Source organism: Argopecten irradians, chromosome 5, assembly GCF_041381155.1.
Source record: "Argopecten irradians isolate NY chromosome 5, Ai_NY, whole genome shotgun sequence".
In the NCBI taxonomy this organism is placed as follows: Eukaryota; Metazoa; Mollusca; class Bivalvia; order Pectinida; family Pectinidae; genus Argopecten; species Argopecten irradians.
The window spans coordinates 41,790,992-41,807,930 of record NC_091138.1 but is presented as its reverse complement, the minus strand read 5'-3'; the positions used below and the strand labels follow the sequence as shown (position 1 = coordinate 41,807,930).

Here is a 16,939-nt window from a genome sequence, read left to right as displayed (position 1 = left end):
TTAAAGTATAAAATGTTGAATGTGTACCTCGGGGATATTTAAAACGATATTTTATCACTACCCTTTTGATCAGGATCATCTCTCATTTGCTTAAATCCGAATTACACCTCTGTGTTGTGAGTTCGAATCCCCAGTGGGTCGGTTGCTAGGTACTGACCTCTAGTCAATGGGTTTTCTCGGGTACTCTGGCTTCCAACCACACACAAACCTGGCACGTCCCAATGTGTTAATGGGACGTTAAACTAATAAAATCCAAACAAACTAACGCAAGAACACAAAGTTCTACTAATAGATATTTTTTTTATTACACAAAAATAAGTAAATATACGATAACGTTGAATTATTTTACTTGAATATAAAACCGATGTACCGATAATTAGCTTGTAACATACATACTACCAAGCGAAATATGAAATGTGTCGTCATCATTTTTGTGACACATAACGTCATTTCCTGTCTTGTAGCTGGACTTGATACGTACGAATCTGCATTGGCTTTAGTTTGACATCCATACTCCCGACATCGGACACCTCTGAATCCGTGGAGCCATCTGAACCAAACATTAAAACAAAGCGTCTATGACAAAGAATGTCCATCTGTCTTTTTGTTTATGACGTCATAATGTAACCCTTTACCCCGTCACGAACAAGAATTATGTATTTCTATTAGTTAAAATGACGTCACGTGCTATTCAAAATTTCATAAGACTTACGTTATTTGCTCGATATTTTTTATTTATATATTTTAAAAAGTCTTCAATGGGATAAATTCGTTACACAGTTTGTTAGTGACCTAGTATGGAAGGATAATGGGTCTAAAAGAAACATGTATTATGCTCAGTTTCGCCAAGCCGAATACAAATTAAATATAGACTAAACATTTTTTTATCATCCCAACAGCAAACTGTGTGTTCTAATATTGTTCCCGTAAAATATGTGTTCTCTGTTACGTAATAAACGGGTCAAACAAATCTAGATAAAGATAAACACGAAACATTGTCAGAAATATAGAATTATACAGGTTTACGTAAACTATCATGTAAACAAATTTACTGCCATATGTTTAACTACACAAGTAAACAATATACAGTGAACCCTCGGTAATTCTGACACCTTCGATCCTGGTCTAAACCGTCCGGATTACGAATGTTCCGGACTGTCGCATTATGTGTTCTCAAGCAAATATGTACCGTAAAGGTAATCCGTTCCCTGAAACTTCCGTTCGGAGAGTTTTCCGGAGTATCGGAGTCCGGATTACCAGGGCTTCACTGCACAATAATGCGATATCTTATTTGATGGGTTTTATTTACCTTGCGTGCTTTCTTCTCTGGTATCTGTTGTGTTCCACTGTAGTCTGTGAAGGTCAGACAAAACCATATTGGCACCAAGTGTAAGCTCTGTCATCGAAGTTACATTGAACGTCGTAAACAGGTTCTGTGGGAAGGAGGGAACATCAGAAATAAAAAAGGATAAAAGGTGAGAATCTGAATATAAGCATTCTAACTAGTATTAATGGTCCAATTTGGATGTCTGCAAAATCATGTGTATCTTTAAAGTTACCGTGAGCAAAGTGAAAAGAACGGCTAGTAAAAATATATACTGTATTGCGAAAAATGTGCATGCGGAAGCTAAAAGTATAATTACTAAGCAGAGAGAGATTTTAAGATCTTAATAAATGACATATACATTTTGGTATGCAACAATGCAACTTGATGTAATAATTTAGTTTGGTGAACAAACGCTGACAGAGTAAATCAAGGTTAATTATCATATCAATTAGGGGTTATCATACATAATTTTGTACCGTATTTAACAAAATAGAACATATATAAGGGGGCGCTTAATATAACTTAATTTGGACAAGCCTTTCACAAAAAAATGAACAAAGTAAGCTATAAACAAATTTGCAAAAGATATCAAATAATTTTCATGTTTTCAGTCTGCATTCAATTAGGAGAAAGTGAAATCGAAGCCTCACAAAGGAAATGGGTGTTTATAGGGTTGAATACGGTTAACCGAATTCACGAATAAACTCACTGCCAGGTTAACAGTTACATCCTTTGATAATAGAGAATGCTCTCCGGTCTCAAAGGTATGCTCCAACCGTATGATATAGGGTTGTGACGAGGAGGGCACCACTCCTGGTCCTCCCCACTGCTCTAGGGTCAACAGGTGCACGTTGTCGGGCAGGTTTTTAGTCATGCCTGACCACTGAAATAAAATACCAAAACAAATGACGCGAAAAATTATTGACGGAAATATAGTTTTTACATCCAAAAGGTCGTACGCCTTAACCTCAAAATACTCTAATGTTCCTTAAGGTAACAATAAATGGAATCCTAATATAATTGAGGTATAATAAACCTTCGATGTATCAGTTGTATATGTGATAAGGAAATAATCTTAACCGTGTAGACAAATGTATTTTGGTTGTGATGCGATTTTTCATAGTTTAAATTAATGTGTCATATAATTCATCAATCTAAAAGTTGAAATACACGTTTTGATAACGTCATAAACAAATGACCTATTCTCATTCAAATGGCGTTATTATCATATCGATTTATTTTCGCGATTACTGCACTTCAGTTTTCGGTTTATATATCGGTATACCAAATTATCATCATGTTTAATCCTAAGTATAATTAAAACAATGAATTTGATTTTATTATCTGAATAACAAGGAGAAATATACTCACCTGTGTTTGAAATTGTTTGGTCCAAATAGAATATTTCGTAACGTTTGGCATAAAAGACAGCGAAGGTGCCATATACAGCCTTAAAGCCATCTTGCGGTGAAAGGCAGACGATTCTTCTATCCCTCCCAGGTATACGTAATGCTTCCCTAAACATTAAAATCTCAAGTGAAATCAGTTAAACGTTTATTCATGTTGCATCATTGAGCCAAAATAACAGTCTTACAACAGCCATTTTTACCATATAACGTTAGTTCAATACGGGGGTTTTGAGATCCCAAAATGACGCGGGTAAAGTACGATTTACCATCGATTAGTCTTACTTTTCGGTGATTATAATTTTGTAAATATCACATAAAAGCTGACGTCACAATCACCGGAAATATGGGACTAAGCAACGGTATATTGTACTTAACCCACGTCGTCTGAGAATCTCGAAAACCCCGTATTGAATAGTGCTTCCAAGTAGACAACAGTAGACAGTCCAATTATAGACAATGGGTTCGGTTTTCTTGAAAAAATTTTCTCAGCATTTAAGATAAAAATGACTACGTTTTATCTGTAACGAATAATGCAAATAAACTAAGATATATGTTACTCCAATTATATAAATCGCCGAATACTTTTAAACTCCATTAAACAGGAAGCATTATTTCTAAGGAGTCTATCAATGAACTTCACTTCTCATTATCACGTGCAACATGAATGTTTGATTTATACTGGCCATTACTGTAAACCAACTTTTTCGCGTTTGGTTTAATTTTGCGTATTTCTTGAGCGATCAGAAGCCGCGAAAATCAATAGCTACGAAAATGTTTTGAGAACAGGAACTGTAGAACCTTATTACTACAAGTTGCGAAAATAAATCGTTATAGAAATTTTTTTCCCTAAGCAGAGGGAGTACAGAATCATAGACTTGAAGTCGTAAAACTATATCGCTATAGAAAAAAAATCGAAAGCAAGAAATTAAATTTCCGCGAAGATTTGTTGGTTTGCAGTATGCACGTATTAAAAGTTGGCGTTACCTCTAACGACAAGGCCTTTGTTGTCTATACCCGTCTCATTCAGGGGCTCCCCAACACCGAGCCCGTCGTCATGGAGCAGACGTCTGTGTACCTGGATAGAAGATATACAGGTATAGTTATTCTAGAGAGAAGACAAAAACAATCGTGAACTTTCACATCAAATAAATGTGTTCAATCACCAACAGAGCAAGAAACATGCTTATCATTCGGACAATAATTTATGTTTAACTGTGTTTATATTTTAACACAAAAATGCATTTGTTTTCCTTTTGTTGTCTGCGTAATTAGTACCTCATTCCACAAAGGGCACAGTACCATGGTTTTAGATCAAACTTCTCTTAATTGAAATCCTGATATAGCAATGTAATATACAATTTGATATAGAGGAAAATAGAATAAGCGTCTAAGACACTTGTGTAAATATATCACCTTAGTATTTTTAGGAATGTTAATAATCATTTTAAAAATACTTTTATTCTGAAGTAAAATAATAAGCTCAAACTTCTGAATGATGGTAGTAGTGTAAATTAAGTACCTTTTGTTACTAACGAAAAATACTTTTTATCTGTTCATGTTTGTACTAGAAATTGGGACTCTTAAAACTTTAATCACTGTTTGTCGTGAAGATAACAATAAGTGTCAAAGTTGGTGTTAAATGTCGTCAGTCATTAGATCGATACAGGCCATTTCCATTTACAAAAAATATCTACGTTTCGTAACACATAGTCATTGTCTTTATATAGTCGCAGTAACATATAAGTACGCAATAAATCTAGTTGGTGTACAGATATCTAGTAATTGAGATTTTTACCATAAGTTGGGTGTTACAGATATTCGTCAGATGAAAAAGATTTAGTAATTGAGGTTTTTACCATAAGTTGGGTGTTACATATATTCGTCAGATGATAAGACATTAAGTTGAGGTTTACATAAGTTGGTGTTACATTATTCGTCAGATGATAAGAATTAGTAATTGGTTTACCATAAGTTGGTGTTACAGATATTCGTCGATATACATAAGTAGATAAGTGGTGTACATTGTCAGATGATGAGATTTTTTTACCATGATGATATTGGTAGTATAAATATGCATAACAAGGATAAGAGATTAAGTAATTGAGAGTTTTACCATAAGTTGGGTGTTACAGATATTCGTCAGATGATAAGAGATTAAGTAATTGAGAGTTTTACCATAAGTTGGATGCCACCATCCACGATACTACTACCGCCTTGACTCCTGTCGGTCAGAACGCTGAACTGTATACCAAGTTCCTCGTCCTATAAATATACAATTACAGAAAGAAAACAATAAAGATACAATGTTATATAATATGCTGTTATTTTCTTTTACACCAATAAATCGGTAATACAGTATCAGCGTTGATTTTGTAAATTTCTCACCCTAATAAATATACGGCTGTTGACGGGGTAGAAGTTGCCAGCCACTGGTTCAGTTTGGTCTAGATCCCAGGTGTCTCGGGCATTCCGTCTGAAAGTAATATGGAAGACAAAATATGTTGTTTTACCCTACTGATCATAGTATTTTCAATGTCAGCTGTTACACCTCCGAAGGAAACCTTATTTTTTGAATGGTATATTCTCCGTAAAACATTTCAATATTGCTATTTTGATGTACATGTAGGTTAAGGGAAATAACTCTAACAAAATCATAAAACAACAGACAGTAGATTTAAACATTAAGATTAAAAAAATCCAAATAAACCATTGACAGTGTTTTGGTTTTAACTTTCGGCTAATTGTTTCACGTCTATATGTATATTTTGGTTACTCACCGTCTTTTCAGTATTTCACGTCCGTTCGCATCCGTGTAAAATGCCTCTTTAGTGTCAAGTGATGTTAAGAACTGTGATACAACTTCCTTACCAGCACCATCACTTCATCAGCAAATAAAACACAAATTTATATAGTATTTGCATATATAAACAAACTAATATCTTATTAATTATAAAAAAAAATAATTAAATAAATAAAGGAACATGCGGTATCCTTGCGGTTTCATTGACAGCTAGTACTCCGTTAATTCTCAATATCCTGATAATTTTTGGGATTGAAAAGCATATCAAAAGTCCGCTTTGATATAGAAGATGACGTTTATGACACATAACATAATATAATTCTGATTTGATCGCGGAATCAGGTTGCAGCGAAATAATGTCGGTTTACAGCGTTGACACTAAATAAACTTAATTAATGGAGTTATTAATTAAGTTCATTTAGTGTCAACGCTGTAAACCGACATTCTTTCGCTGCAACCCAATTCCGCGATTTCCGTTTCAAAGCATTTTCACTAGGATTAGAATTCAAGGATTCAAAATCTGAATTTAATGGAAATACCTTTCAATTTAATAGCGAAACAATTGTCGACGAGTGTTTATACATCTACTCACGATATAGGAATGGGCCCAACAGTCCACTCAAACTCGGCATACTTTTCGCCTTCATATAAACGAATGACTTGTGTAATCCACGGGGCGAATGTTTGGTAGACCTCCTGAACGACCCTTCCCTAAGAAATCAACAAATTGGAAAAATTAAGAAAACACCAATCAAGTTTGATTGTTTATCATTTAATACTTAAACCTGTATCAGACTTTATGTAATACAATCAAAACCTGGTTCTTGTAAAATATTTTTGTGTTCGACGAACTCAATTAGAATTGAAAAGAGCCAGCCAGAGTTTTCGTTCATCTATAATGGCTCTCATTTAAAGACATTTTTTTCTTTGATGGATTGAGTAACAGCAATACAGATTTTGACAAATGCATAACTAACTCACCTCTCTTATGTAGGATTTCTTCATTTGTTTGGCCTTAAACGTTTTTGTAATGTTTGGCCTGAATACGTAAGCCCCTGAGGCCTGTAGATCGCTCTTGGTATTGTTTCCTGTGTGGCCAGTGTAGTGGTAGAAGCCCTGCTGTAGACCAATCTCTATGTCACTGTCCAGGTTCCTCATCGACTTCAGATGACCAGTCGTACCATCGAATTTCAAACTCACGAACTAGATAAAAGTTATGTCGGTTATGACTTGCTTATAAATAACAAAATTTTGGCAAATGAGACCGTTCTGAGTCAATTTTATGTAAATATGATCTAGATACAAAAAGCAATTAATATTTCGAACAAATACCTGAACGTATGTTACTTTCTTTCTTATTTTTTTTTATTTTATGTAATTCTTTTTTGCTCTATATGATATTAATCGAATATTGGTAGGAAAACCGAACCATCTCGTGTGTTACATGCTTATAGAAATCGTAAAACCTCATGAGAAAATTGTTACTTTTACAACGTCAGCATTAAATGTAATGATGGCATCGCTGTGCGAATGTTTTTGAGAAATATTTAAACCAAACAATACAAAGAAGAAGGGAGATATCTCTTACAGTTGTACTTGGTACTTGAATTGTCTACGAAATCTTTTGTAATTATGTTTCACAAAAATTGTTTGTCATTCAAAAAGTAAAATTTCATATATAAGTTATCTAATTTCAAAATCCTTCATACCGTTATGCACGCTTACCTCATTTTTCACGACAGTGTCATGGCCTTCATTATTCCTCACCAACCTTTTACTTGTAGTTTGTGCAAGTTTGACCCTCGCTTCTACAACGAAAAGTGATTACATATTTCCAGTTATAGAAAAAAATTATAATTTGTGTAAGAAGAAAACTTATACCGGTAAAGTTAATTTGTTTTGTTATGTGTGAATGTAAATGTATAATTTATAGGAATACAACTATTTTTTTAAAATGAGTAGCAGTATATTGTTAGATGCCCTTCCTTGTCTATTAAAATATCCACCAATTCCACACAAAATATATTGATATTATAGTCTATCTGATAAAATAAAAGTAAAGCTTAAACGAACTTTTTCAGATTGCGATAGATTAAACAATACATACTGTTACTTTTAGAGATGAAATAGACACTAAATCCAAGTGCAGGTGCACTTGCTCTGAAGATCAGTTCATACTGAAGGCGGGAGCCTTGTCGCTCAGGGATACGCTTTGTCTCCTTAGATACTGGTACAACCTTGAAGAAAACAGTCGTACTTTTCTTAAATCATATGATACTGAAACGATATATTACACTTGAAAAAAGGAAAGTTTACTATCGGAGACGGCATTGCATCATTTCTAACTATACATTAATCAAGGTGTTAATGTAAAAAAAACGGAAGAAATTACAAAATAGAGAAAGTTATTATCAGGGCGAAAGCTACAAAACTCGCTGTTGAAAGTTAATATTCAATCATAAGGTACCGATTCCATCAGCAATAAGTTTATAGATAACACTTTTATAGTGAAGAGAAGTTTATTTCATTTATTGAAAAAAACTATGTCAAACACCTGTATTTCACAAAAATATTGGGTACAAAAAGTATGATCTTGTATATGTACCTGGTTGCAACGGTACAAACGTATCATCCCGTTAATTTACATAACAAACGAACTTCACATTTATAGAGTTTTGCTATATGTACCTGGGATGGGACGTCGTTATTATCGGGACCTTTGACCTGATACACTCTCCCTAAAACGGGTATCCGTATCCAGGAAGTGACGTCATATCCTAGTGGATTATATACCGCCAGTGTGAACTGCATCAAAACGTAGAAATAAAAAAAACAATAGTGTTGCCTTAAAAATGGGAACAATTCATGTTCCACATGATACCCGATAACTTTTGTGCGGGACTAGAAACTCAAGTGGTGATGAAACATTACATTTTATAATCATCTCGCTGAAATGACGTCAGTGCGGGATAGCTTTTAACGTCATTCCATCACTAATAGAAACAGTAGTTCTTATCAGGAATCAACTGGTACGTGAAATATTCCCATTAATGACATCGTATTGTTATTATTTCATAAAAAATCATTGATTCACAAAGTGTCAAAAACACGCCATTCATTTGTATAATTTCGAAGCAGCACAAAATAGCAAAAACGTATGAATTATATCAACGTTACAACATTCACAATATTTTTGCTATCGAAGCTTTCTATTATGATGAATATATGACATAGAATTAGAAACACATTAACTTACATATTTGTAATTTTCTGTCACGCCACAGATACTGATGTTGAGGAGATTACAGAATTGCTGCCCTGGTGGTGTGTATGCTGAGTCAAGTGGAAGGAGTTTACCATAGGCATCGTTTACAACTTTCTAGTATGTAAAAAACAAAATAAATGAAATTTTTGTTAAAAAGTAAAATAAAATGATCGAAATGTTTATTTTATCTATGGTCATAAATTCATAGTCATTAATTTTGTTAAATTATTGAACAAGAAACACTTCCTGAAAATTAGAGGTTAAATATGACAAATGTAATGTTCTATCAGCAGAGTATCAGCTCATGCCGAGGGTTGCATTGATTAAGTTATGAAGTCATCACGGTATGTCCCCTGGCATTGGTGTAGCCGACAGCGCCGACAGCACTAGTATCAAATTGGCAAAATATTCATTATGAAAGACAAAAGTTTGATAATATATATATCATTGATAAAGATAAATAATTTGTAATCAGAAGCTGTTTTCAATCGTCTGATGTTTACAAGCTATTTACCTGACACTCCATTACACCACGTGCTAGTCGCTGGGCGTAGTCATAGGCAACCGGCTGTTTCTCAGTCCCACTAAAAGACAAAATACAACATGACGTCACCACAAGTTACTATCAAAAACACAAAATATCAGCTGCTAAATATATGGTACTATTCTATCGATGCGTCAAGGTTTATCTACCAATTTCAACCATATTATGAATTAATAATCCCATATTTAACGTTGGGCAATATACCCACGCGTCAAAGTTTATCAAACAATTTAAACCATACTATGAATTAGTAACACCATTTTAAATCGGTCAATTATAACTTACGACACAGCATCGTGATGTTGGGCCACACCCATTGCTTCCTCTGTAAATCAGTAAAATATTCACTCCATTATTGACAGACACAGCAGTAAACTTATGTCTCAGTACCGAGATATACTGTAAATCAATTTAATTAAGCGGCGAAATATTTTCGCGTTTTTTCTGCCGAACAATCTACACGCGAAGATTTAATTTCACAATATAGACTTCTTTTATTCTACTTTTATTTCTATTTGAAACAATTTCGCGGTAATTTATTTTTGTGAATTTCAATCGCCTGTGAAATGCCCGAAAATCACTAGCACACGAAAATAAGAGCATAAAGAGTGTGAAGCATAAATACTGAACCTTTTTAGTAATGGTCGTAATTACGCAATGTGCTGGTACTTGGCTTATTATGATATTAGAATTTAAAGGCGCATAAATGTTTCACTAACACATGTATACATATATTATCATTAATACGACGATGATGTATATTTAACTTACTTAGGATTTGAATTTCGTACGTGCTGTTGTCAGTATCATGGAGTGCAGCAATGGCGTCCATTTGTTTAGTTACCTAGAGTAGAAAGCGAATCACTATTTCTGTCAACCACATAATTGAAATACATATATCAATCGTGTAACGGATGAATAAATATGGGCAGTCATGCAATCATTAGAATAATTATGAACACCAATGCATCATCATGTATTCGAATTAGTGAAAATAAAACTGAAACACTTTCAACTAATTTACTTATACTGATTTCATCGTGATGAAAATCACAACAGAAATAAGACGTCTTGGTTTCAGGTAATAAAGATTTGTTTATAAAGTGAAAACAATTTTCGCGATAAATAAATTCTCGCGTTATTTTGCGAGAAAACTCGAACGCTAATTCACATCCACGATTTTCAGTAACAGCAGTTGATCGCGAATTAATGTATATGTGAACATGGTAAAAATATCTCAGACACGAATACTGCAAACACCATAATATATTGGTGTACAATAACATCATACAATACTTAACAAATTCAATTCATATCCTTTGTCAACTGGTATTACAACTTTCGCTATGGTTTCATAGATTTACACATACATCCTTTGTTGGCAAGTGGGACAACATGAACGATGTCACAGTGACTAAGAAGTGGGAAAGGCAGAACATTGCTCGGGGCAGACCATCGCGTACCAGACAAAAAGGGAAGTAACTCGTATAGATCAAAAAAAGAGGAAAGATGTGACAATACCTGTAAGAAGTTGTTTGTGCGTCTGACGTAGTCCTTCAGTGCTGGTCGACTGGTAAAGTAGCCGGTCCAGAAACTGTGTGGACGGTGGGCGTACGGAAAGAAGTCGTCCTTCTTTGTCGGCCAGCGAACTGGTGCCTTGTTCAGGCTAGAGAGGTAGCATGAAGGCGTGGAGTATAGCACGTTCACGCTGGTACGGTTAGACTGAAAGTGGGATTTCAGTTAAGTGTTATCAAAATAATACTCCCTAACAGATCTACAATATTAAATCTTAAGCATATAATCATGTATTCATATTTTTTTCATGTCCTAATGTACTATGTACTATATGATGTTTATTAGGCCGGTTTTGGGCCATGTGCAGCAATCAGAAGGAAAGAAAGATTCTTTTTTATAAATTAATTTATTCATACCCAATTTAATAACTTTTAATGACTTTGTTTTCAAAACTAAACTAATATTTCTTTACTTTCGAACGTTTTGTTCTTGTGAAATAACTAAAAAAAAAATGATTTTTTTATATCCCTTTATGCTTCGACTCATTCTATCTGAAGCTGTGTTATCACATGACTGCATTTACATACTTTTCTGACATTAATATAATTTGCGAGTGAATCTTATCAACAGGTGTTGGGTATAATCTAATAAACTACTCACCTGTTTATTGACGTATTTCATCAACTTGTCTATATTTTTGTACCAGGCATTAGCATTCTGGTAATTGAAATCGAACCCCATCGGCATCAATACATGATTCGAAGCATATGCATCTGCCTTTAATAAAAATACATAGTGAAATAACAGTATCACAAATGCTTTAACAAACCTGCTAGCACAATGTATCTAAAAAGAAAACATATTATTACTTTCGATTCGAATATAGTATACGTAGCCGGTTAAATTTCGCGTTTTGGCAAAGCCTAATGATGATTACCAGTATCAAAATATTCTAAACAACATAAAAAGTGTATATGCTATTTTTATTGCATTATCATATAAAAGATGGGGTTTAAATTAAAATCTTATATCTTTTAAATTCTCTATATTCTCAATAAATGACTTTCTCCTTCTTATTCTAGTCCTGCTTATATATCAGAATAGACTACAGGTTTTGTCGCTATCTGTAAACTGTGACCGGGAATTATGTTCAGTGTCCTTGGTAATATGCCTTCATTAAATCTTTTTGCAATTGCCAAACCTTCCACGTCGTTAATGCAATGAGACAAAACATGAACATACCACAATCTAAACGATCTGCCAATGATTCGTAAATAGATGATCACAGAATACAAAGCAGTGGGTAAGTAGAAAATATCCTGTACAAACCCCTATTAAAACAACCAAATGACAACGAATGTGCCGAACACAGAATTTCAAAAGATGTTCTTCTTACCCATTCCTTCGACGCGTTCACAAACATTTCTACTTTTTTTGGCACATTATAGCCATGCATACGGTCGTCGTCCTGTGAACAGAAAATCTACATTAACGCACGCTTGACATTGCAAAAGTATAAATATTAAATATAATATTATTATAAACTTCAACATACTTGTTATAGCCAATTTTAGTCCAATGAACTCTCAGTTAGTAAATCTCCTAATAAAGATTCCCGTTTAGATAATATCATATTCTTTGAATAAACCCTCTTCACGAATATAAGGATTAATTGAATTTCTATGCATAATTATTAAGTATTAATTATCAATATATAGTGATATGCATAATTATTAAGTATTAATTATCAATATATAGTGATAAATTATCATCATAAATATTCAGATATAGGTTTATATATACTTCTACAGACTATAAAATGTGTACGTAAAATGTGCCCTCGTTTATTGATTATCTTCTTTTTAATTGTTTAAAGTTATATATGCCGTATTTTTCATACTCGCGAATCAAGATACGTATACTCTTTAAATATGTTATTCACCACCAAAAGTTACTAACATATTGAAAATTACAGTACTTTCAATGCATTGTTTTAATTCTACAAATACAAATAGAAGCAGAAAATGATTTTAGCAGTACTGGCAAAAATCATTATATGTACATCTATAGTGAAGCGAAATGAGAAACTACAGTCAGTCCATGAAGCCAAAATGTGGTTTACAATTTCATGTTGCATTTTTACATTGATATTAGTAATTGTAAAGTGAATTCTGCAGGAAAGTTTCCATCTAAACATACATAAGGCATACAAAAAAAAAGTACATAATATCCGTGTTGTAACTAACGTTTATAAGGCATCTGAAGCCATTTGAATGATTTTCACGGCTGAATTTGCCAAACCTCATGGCTTTTAATAGATTAATTTAGAAAAATTAACATGCCAAAATTTTCGCCCAGTTACGGCACATATAATTTTAAGTAAAAAGATTTTTTTAATTGTTTAAGTAATGAAGAATACAACTACACATTACCATCATAGGTTCGTCGTCACACAGTAGATCAAAGCAGAAGCCGTTTGGAGGTCCGTAACCATTATACAAGACACCAGTGAACAGATCTGAGATATTCTCTGTGGTAAGAAACAATATAAAACTGTGATAATTATGATAACAATAACTTCGATAATAATCCGTAATATCATCAGAAAAAATAAGTCACCCATGATATTTGATTATAAACAAATGTCTTTATACTGTTTGCTAAACTATACAATTTTTTTAAGAAAGATTTACCGATATGTTAAGACATGAATAAAAAAGAAAAAAAAGACATAGATAAATAAAATACTGTAAATTTACTTATTTTAAAATCTTGGCACAAATGCAAAAAAATATATATATATTTTATTCGCCTGACATAAATTAGCGCAATTCGGAGGTGCAATAGCGAAAATATCCTTTTTACGAAATTTAGTAACGTTCATAAATAAGCACTTCAAAATAAGCGCGAAAAAAAGCACTAAAATAAAACTACCACTAAAATAAAGCTACGGCTAAAATAAAACTACCGCTAAAATAAAAATACCGCTAAAATAAAAATACCGCTAAAATAAAACAACCGCTAAAACAAAACCTACAGCTACAATAAAACTAACGCTAAAAACTATCACTTAAATAAAACTTCCACTAAAATAAAACTACCGCTAAAATAAAACTACCACTAAAAAAAATACCACTAAAAAACTACCGTAAAATAAATCTACCACTAAAAAAAATACCACTAAAATAAAAACCACTAAAATAAAAATACCACTAAAATAAAAATACCGAAAATAAATTTACCACTAAAACAAAACTACCACTAAAATAAATCTACCACTAAAATAAAACTACCACTTACATAAATCTATTGCTAAAATAAAACTACAACAAAAATAAAACTGCCTTTGAAATAAAACTACCGCTAAAATAAAACTACCGCTAAAATAAAACTACCACTAAAATAAAACTACCTTTAAAACAAAACTACCGCTAAAATAAAACTACTATTAAAGTAAAACTTCCTTTAAAATAAAACTACCGCTAAAATAAAACTTCCACTAAAATAAAACTACCTTTAAAATAAAACTACCGCTAAAATAAAACTACCGCTAAAATAAAACTACCTCTAAAATAAAACTACCGCTAAAATAAAACTACCACTAAAATAAAACTACCGCTAAAATAAAACTACCGCTAAAATAAAACTAACGCTTAAATAAAACTACCTCTAAAATAAAACTTCCGCTAAAATAAGACTACCAATAAAATTAGTACATTTACAGTAAGCTAACGAATTAATAATACCACATTGATGAAGCAATCTTACTGAGATTAGTCGGGCTTCCCCTCCATAGCATCTCCATACTCTTCTTCCTAATCCTCTCATCCTTGTCCTGGTAGTCCAATCGGCCGAAGAACAAACCATCGAATCCCATCTACGAAGTAAGTATAGTTGATAAGACAGAATCTTAAGTAATTTGTACCAAAACATAAAGTCACAGACATTGAACATAGTCTTATGTTGATGTGTGATATTACAGACTGGTAATATTTATATCAAGCATTGTATAATTTAATGTACATGTACTATCATTGTTAACCAGTGAAAATATAAAGCCTAGCCCGCATTTTATGTATGCCATAACATCGTGAGATTTCGCGGCAAGCCAATAGGAAGAAAACATAGCAAACAGTTTTGAAATAGCAAACATTTCTCAAGAAAGCTTATTATATCTGGGACTAAAATATGTTTGTTTTTTTAATATGATGCTCAAAACTCCTACCTGAGCAAAAAGAGAAGCCTGTTCACGGGAGTGACCAAAAGGGTCGATCTGCCAGGCGACTCGAGGTCGACCACAATCCCCAAAGTTCTGTCTGAGAAACTCGAATCCTAGAGTGTGTTGGTCTATAATAGCATTGTAGTGGGTGGAGGCCTCGTCGTTCATACACCAGCCACCAAGTATGAACTCTAGCTGCCCTGTATGTAGAATTCATCACATTTGCATAAATCGTGTAATGCTCAATCGAAGTAGAATCTTTAGCAATGTTAAAATGTGAAGCATATTCATCATTACGATAGCCTTAGGTCGGCCAAAAAACAATATGATTGAACACTGAGTTTTCGAACTCATATCGGTCGGTAATGAAATAGCAACCGTGGCAGTAGTCGCCAACCTTTATAAATTCTTAAGGAAAGAGATAGTCCTTCACAAAGGTATCAAACAGACATCTTGGTCCCTACAAAGATATTGGTTACATATTTATTTACCATGTATAAAGATAATTAGTTGTTTGTCAACATTCTTAGTTATCAAAATTGTAGCCAAGAATATTCCTTCCAAATAGGCCTATACGCATTTTTAAGATTACAATTTTGAAGAAAATGAAAAAATGACAAAAAACAAAAAAACATTTTAAAATAGAAAAATTCTCTTAGTAAAGCATACTTTTCATAGCGATATGTAGTTACTCAATTGAAATGATGCTTGAAGACATGGGTTTGTGTTCTGATTGGCAAACGATACTGCAATAGTTACAGGAATAATGCTTACCATCGCTTTGATTACAAACCTTATTCTTATAATTGGTGCATTCGGAAATGATTATTTGATTGACAAGTTAGTTATAGTAGTTAGATACTGGTTTTATCGCAAACATGACACCGTCCATTACTATAATGACTTACCGTTGTTGACGAGTGCCTTGACAGCATGGCGTGTAATGTCGGTCTGTTGTCTCCACCACCTGGCGAAGAAAGCTACCTCCACATATATAAACCTCCTGGTGGGGTCTTTCTGCAGTTCGGCTATGACAGCGTCTAGAATATACTGGACCCCAGCACGCTGGATGTCGGACTTGTCTGAAGAGATATTCATACAGATATTATGATGGAATAATATCATAAATTAGTTAGCTATCGTACGGGTAAAAATGATTGAGACAATTTGAACGGAGACTTTGATATGAGTTTAAGAAAGGCGTTCCATACGTTCCAGGATAATAAGCGTTTTACAGCTTTATGGATGTCACGCATCAACAAATTTAGGGTAAAACAAAATCTGAAATGATACGTATCGGTAACAACAGAACATATAGGTATATTATTAGGATCAAATTGTATGTGTTTATATCGTATAGGGAGAGACACTATAAGTGGAACCTATATATGTATATGTGGACTTCATCTGTTGTTTATGTAACCCTCAATAATCGACATCTGCCACAATGCTTGACACCATTACACCTATTGAATATACCTCCATAAAAGTACTGGTCAACTGTCTTTAGCCAGCCTACGTCATCGTGTGTGTGCGGCACCAGGTGAACATTGATCATCCCTTCCTGCACTGCATTACAGCTCTGTAGGGCACAATTTCGTCAAACGTGAGTTATCATCATGTTAGATAAATCGCCTTTAGCTAAGGAATAGATATTTATTTCGTTGAGGTTATGCGGGTATAATGATAATGGGGCACGTGCAAATTATGTAACCCTGCGAAGCCGGGTTGCATAAAATTTACACGGGCTCCATTATCATTATACCCTCATAACCTCAACAAAATAAATATTTATTCCTTATATTTACAGTTTTTCAAGTAAATGAATATTATTTTTTCCCGCGGCAGTTGCATATTTTT

The 16,939-nt window shown here is 33.5% G+C and overlaps 1 protein-coding gene across 1 annotated transcript in view; it reads right to left on the bottom strand.

Annotated features, from left to right (window-relative positions):
* Positions 1-280: 280 nt before the first annotated feature.
* Positions 281-16,939, bottom strand: part of LOC138323898 (lysosomal alpha-mannosidase-like) — a 17,385-nt gene continuing 726 nt past the window's right edge. Inside the window, exons 2-26 of the mRNA XM_069268822.1 lie at positions 16,559-16,661; positions 15,988-16,161; positions 15,086-15,279; positions 14,629-14,737; positions 13,293-13,390; positions 12,257-12,328; positions 11,521-11,637; positions 10,867-11,067; positions 10,117-10,189; positions 9,631-9,670; positions 9,316-9,385; positions 8,793-8,915; positions 8,225-8,341; positions 7,644-7,773; positions 7,262-7,344; positions 6,518-6,739; positions 6,129-6,247; positions 5,514-5,615; positions 5,122-5,209; positions 4,912-4,998; positions 3,721-3,811; positions 2,699-2,844; positions 2,037-2,210; positions 1,310-1,433; positions 281-550 (exon numbers count right to left, since the gene is read on the bottom strand). Coding sequence (XP_069124923.1) covers positions 447-550; positions 1,310-1,433; positions 2,037-2,210; positions 2,699-2,844; positions 3,721-3,811; positions 4,912-4,998; positions 5,122-5,209; positions 5,514-5,615; positions 6,129-6,247; positions 6,518-6,739; positions 7,262-7,344; positions 7,644-7,773; positions 8,225-8,341; positions 8,793-8,915; positions 9,316-9,385; positions 9,631-9,670; positions 10,117-10,189; positions 10,867-11,067; positions 11,521-11,637; positions 12,257-12,328; positions 13,293-13,390; positions 14,629-14,737; positions 15,086-15,279; positions 15,988-16,161; positions 16,559-16,661 — 2,961 coding nt within the window. The 3' untranslated portion in view covers positions 281-446. The remainder of the gene's footprint in view (positions 551-1,309; positions 1,434-2,036; positions 2,211-2,698; positions 2,845-3,720; positions 3,812-4,911; positions 4,999-5,121; positions 5,210-5,513; positions 5,616-6,128; positions 6,248-6,517; positions 6,740-7,261; positions 7,345-7,643; positions 7,774-8,224; positions 8,342-8,792; positions 8,916-9,315; positions 9,386-9,630; positions 9,671-10,116; positions 10,190-10,866; positions 11,068-11,520; positions 11,638-12,256; positions 12,329-13,292; positions 13,391-14,628; positions 14,738-15,085; positions 15,280-15,987; positions 16,162-16,558; positions 16,662-16,939) is intronic.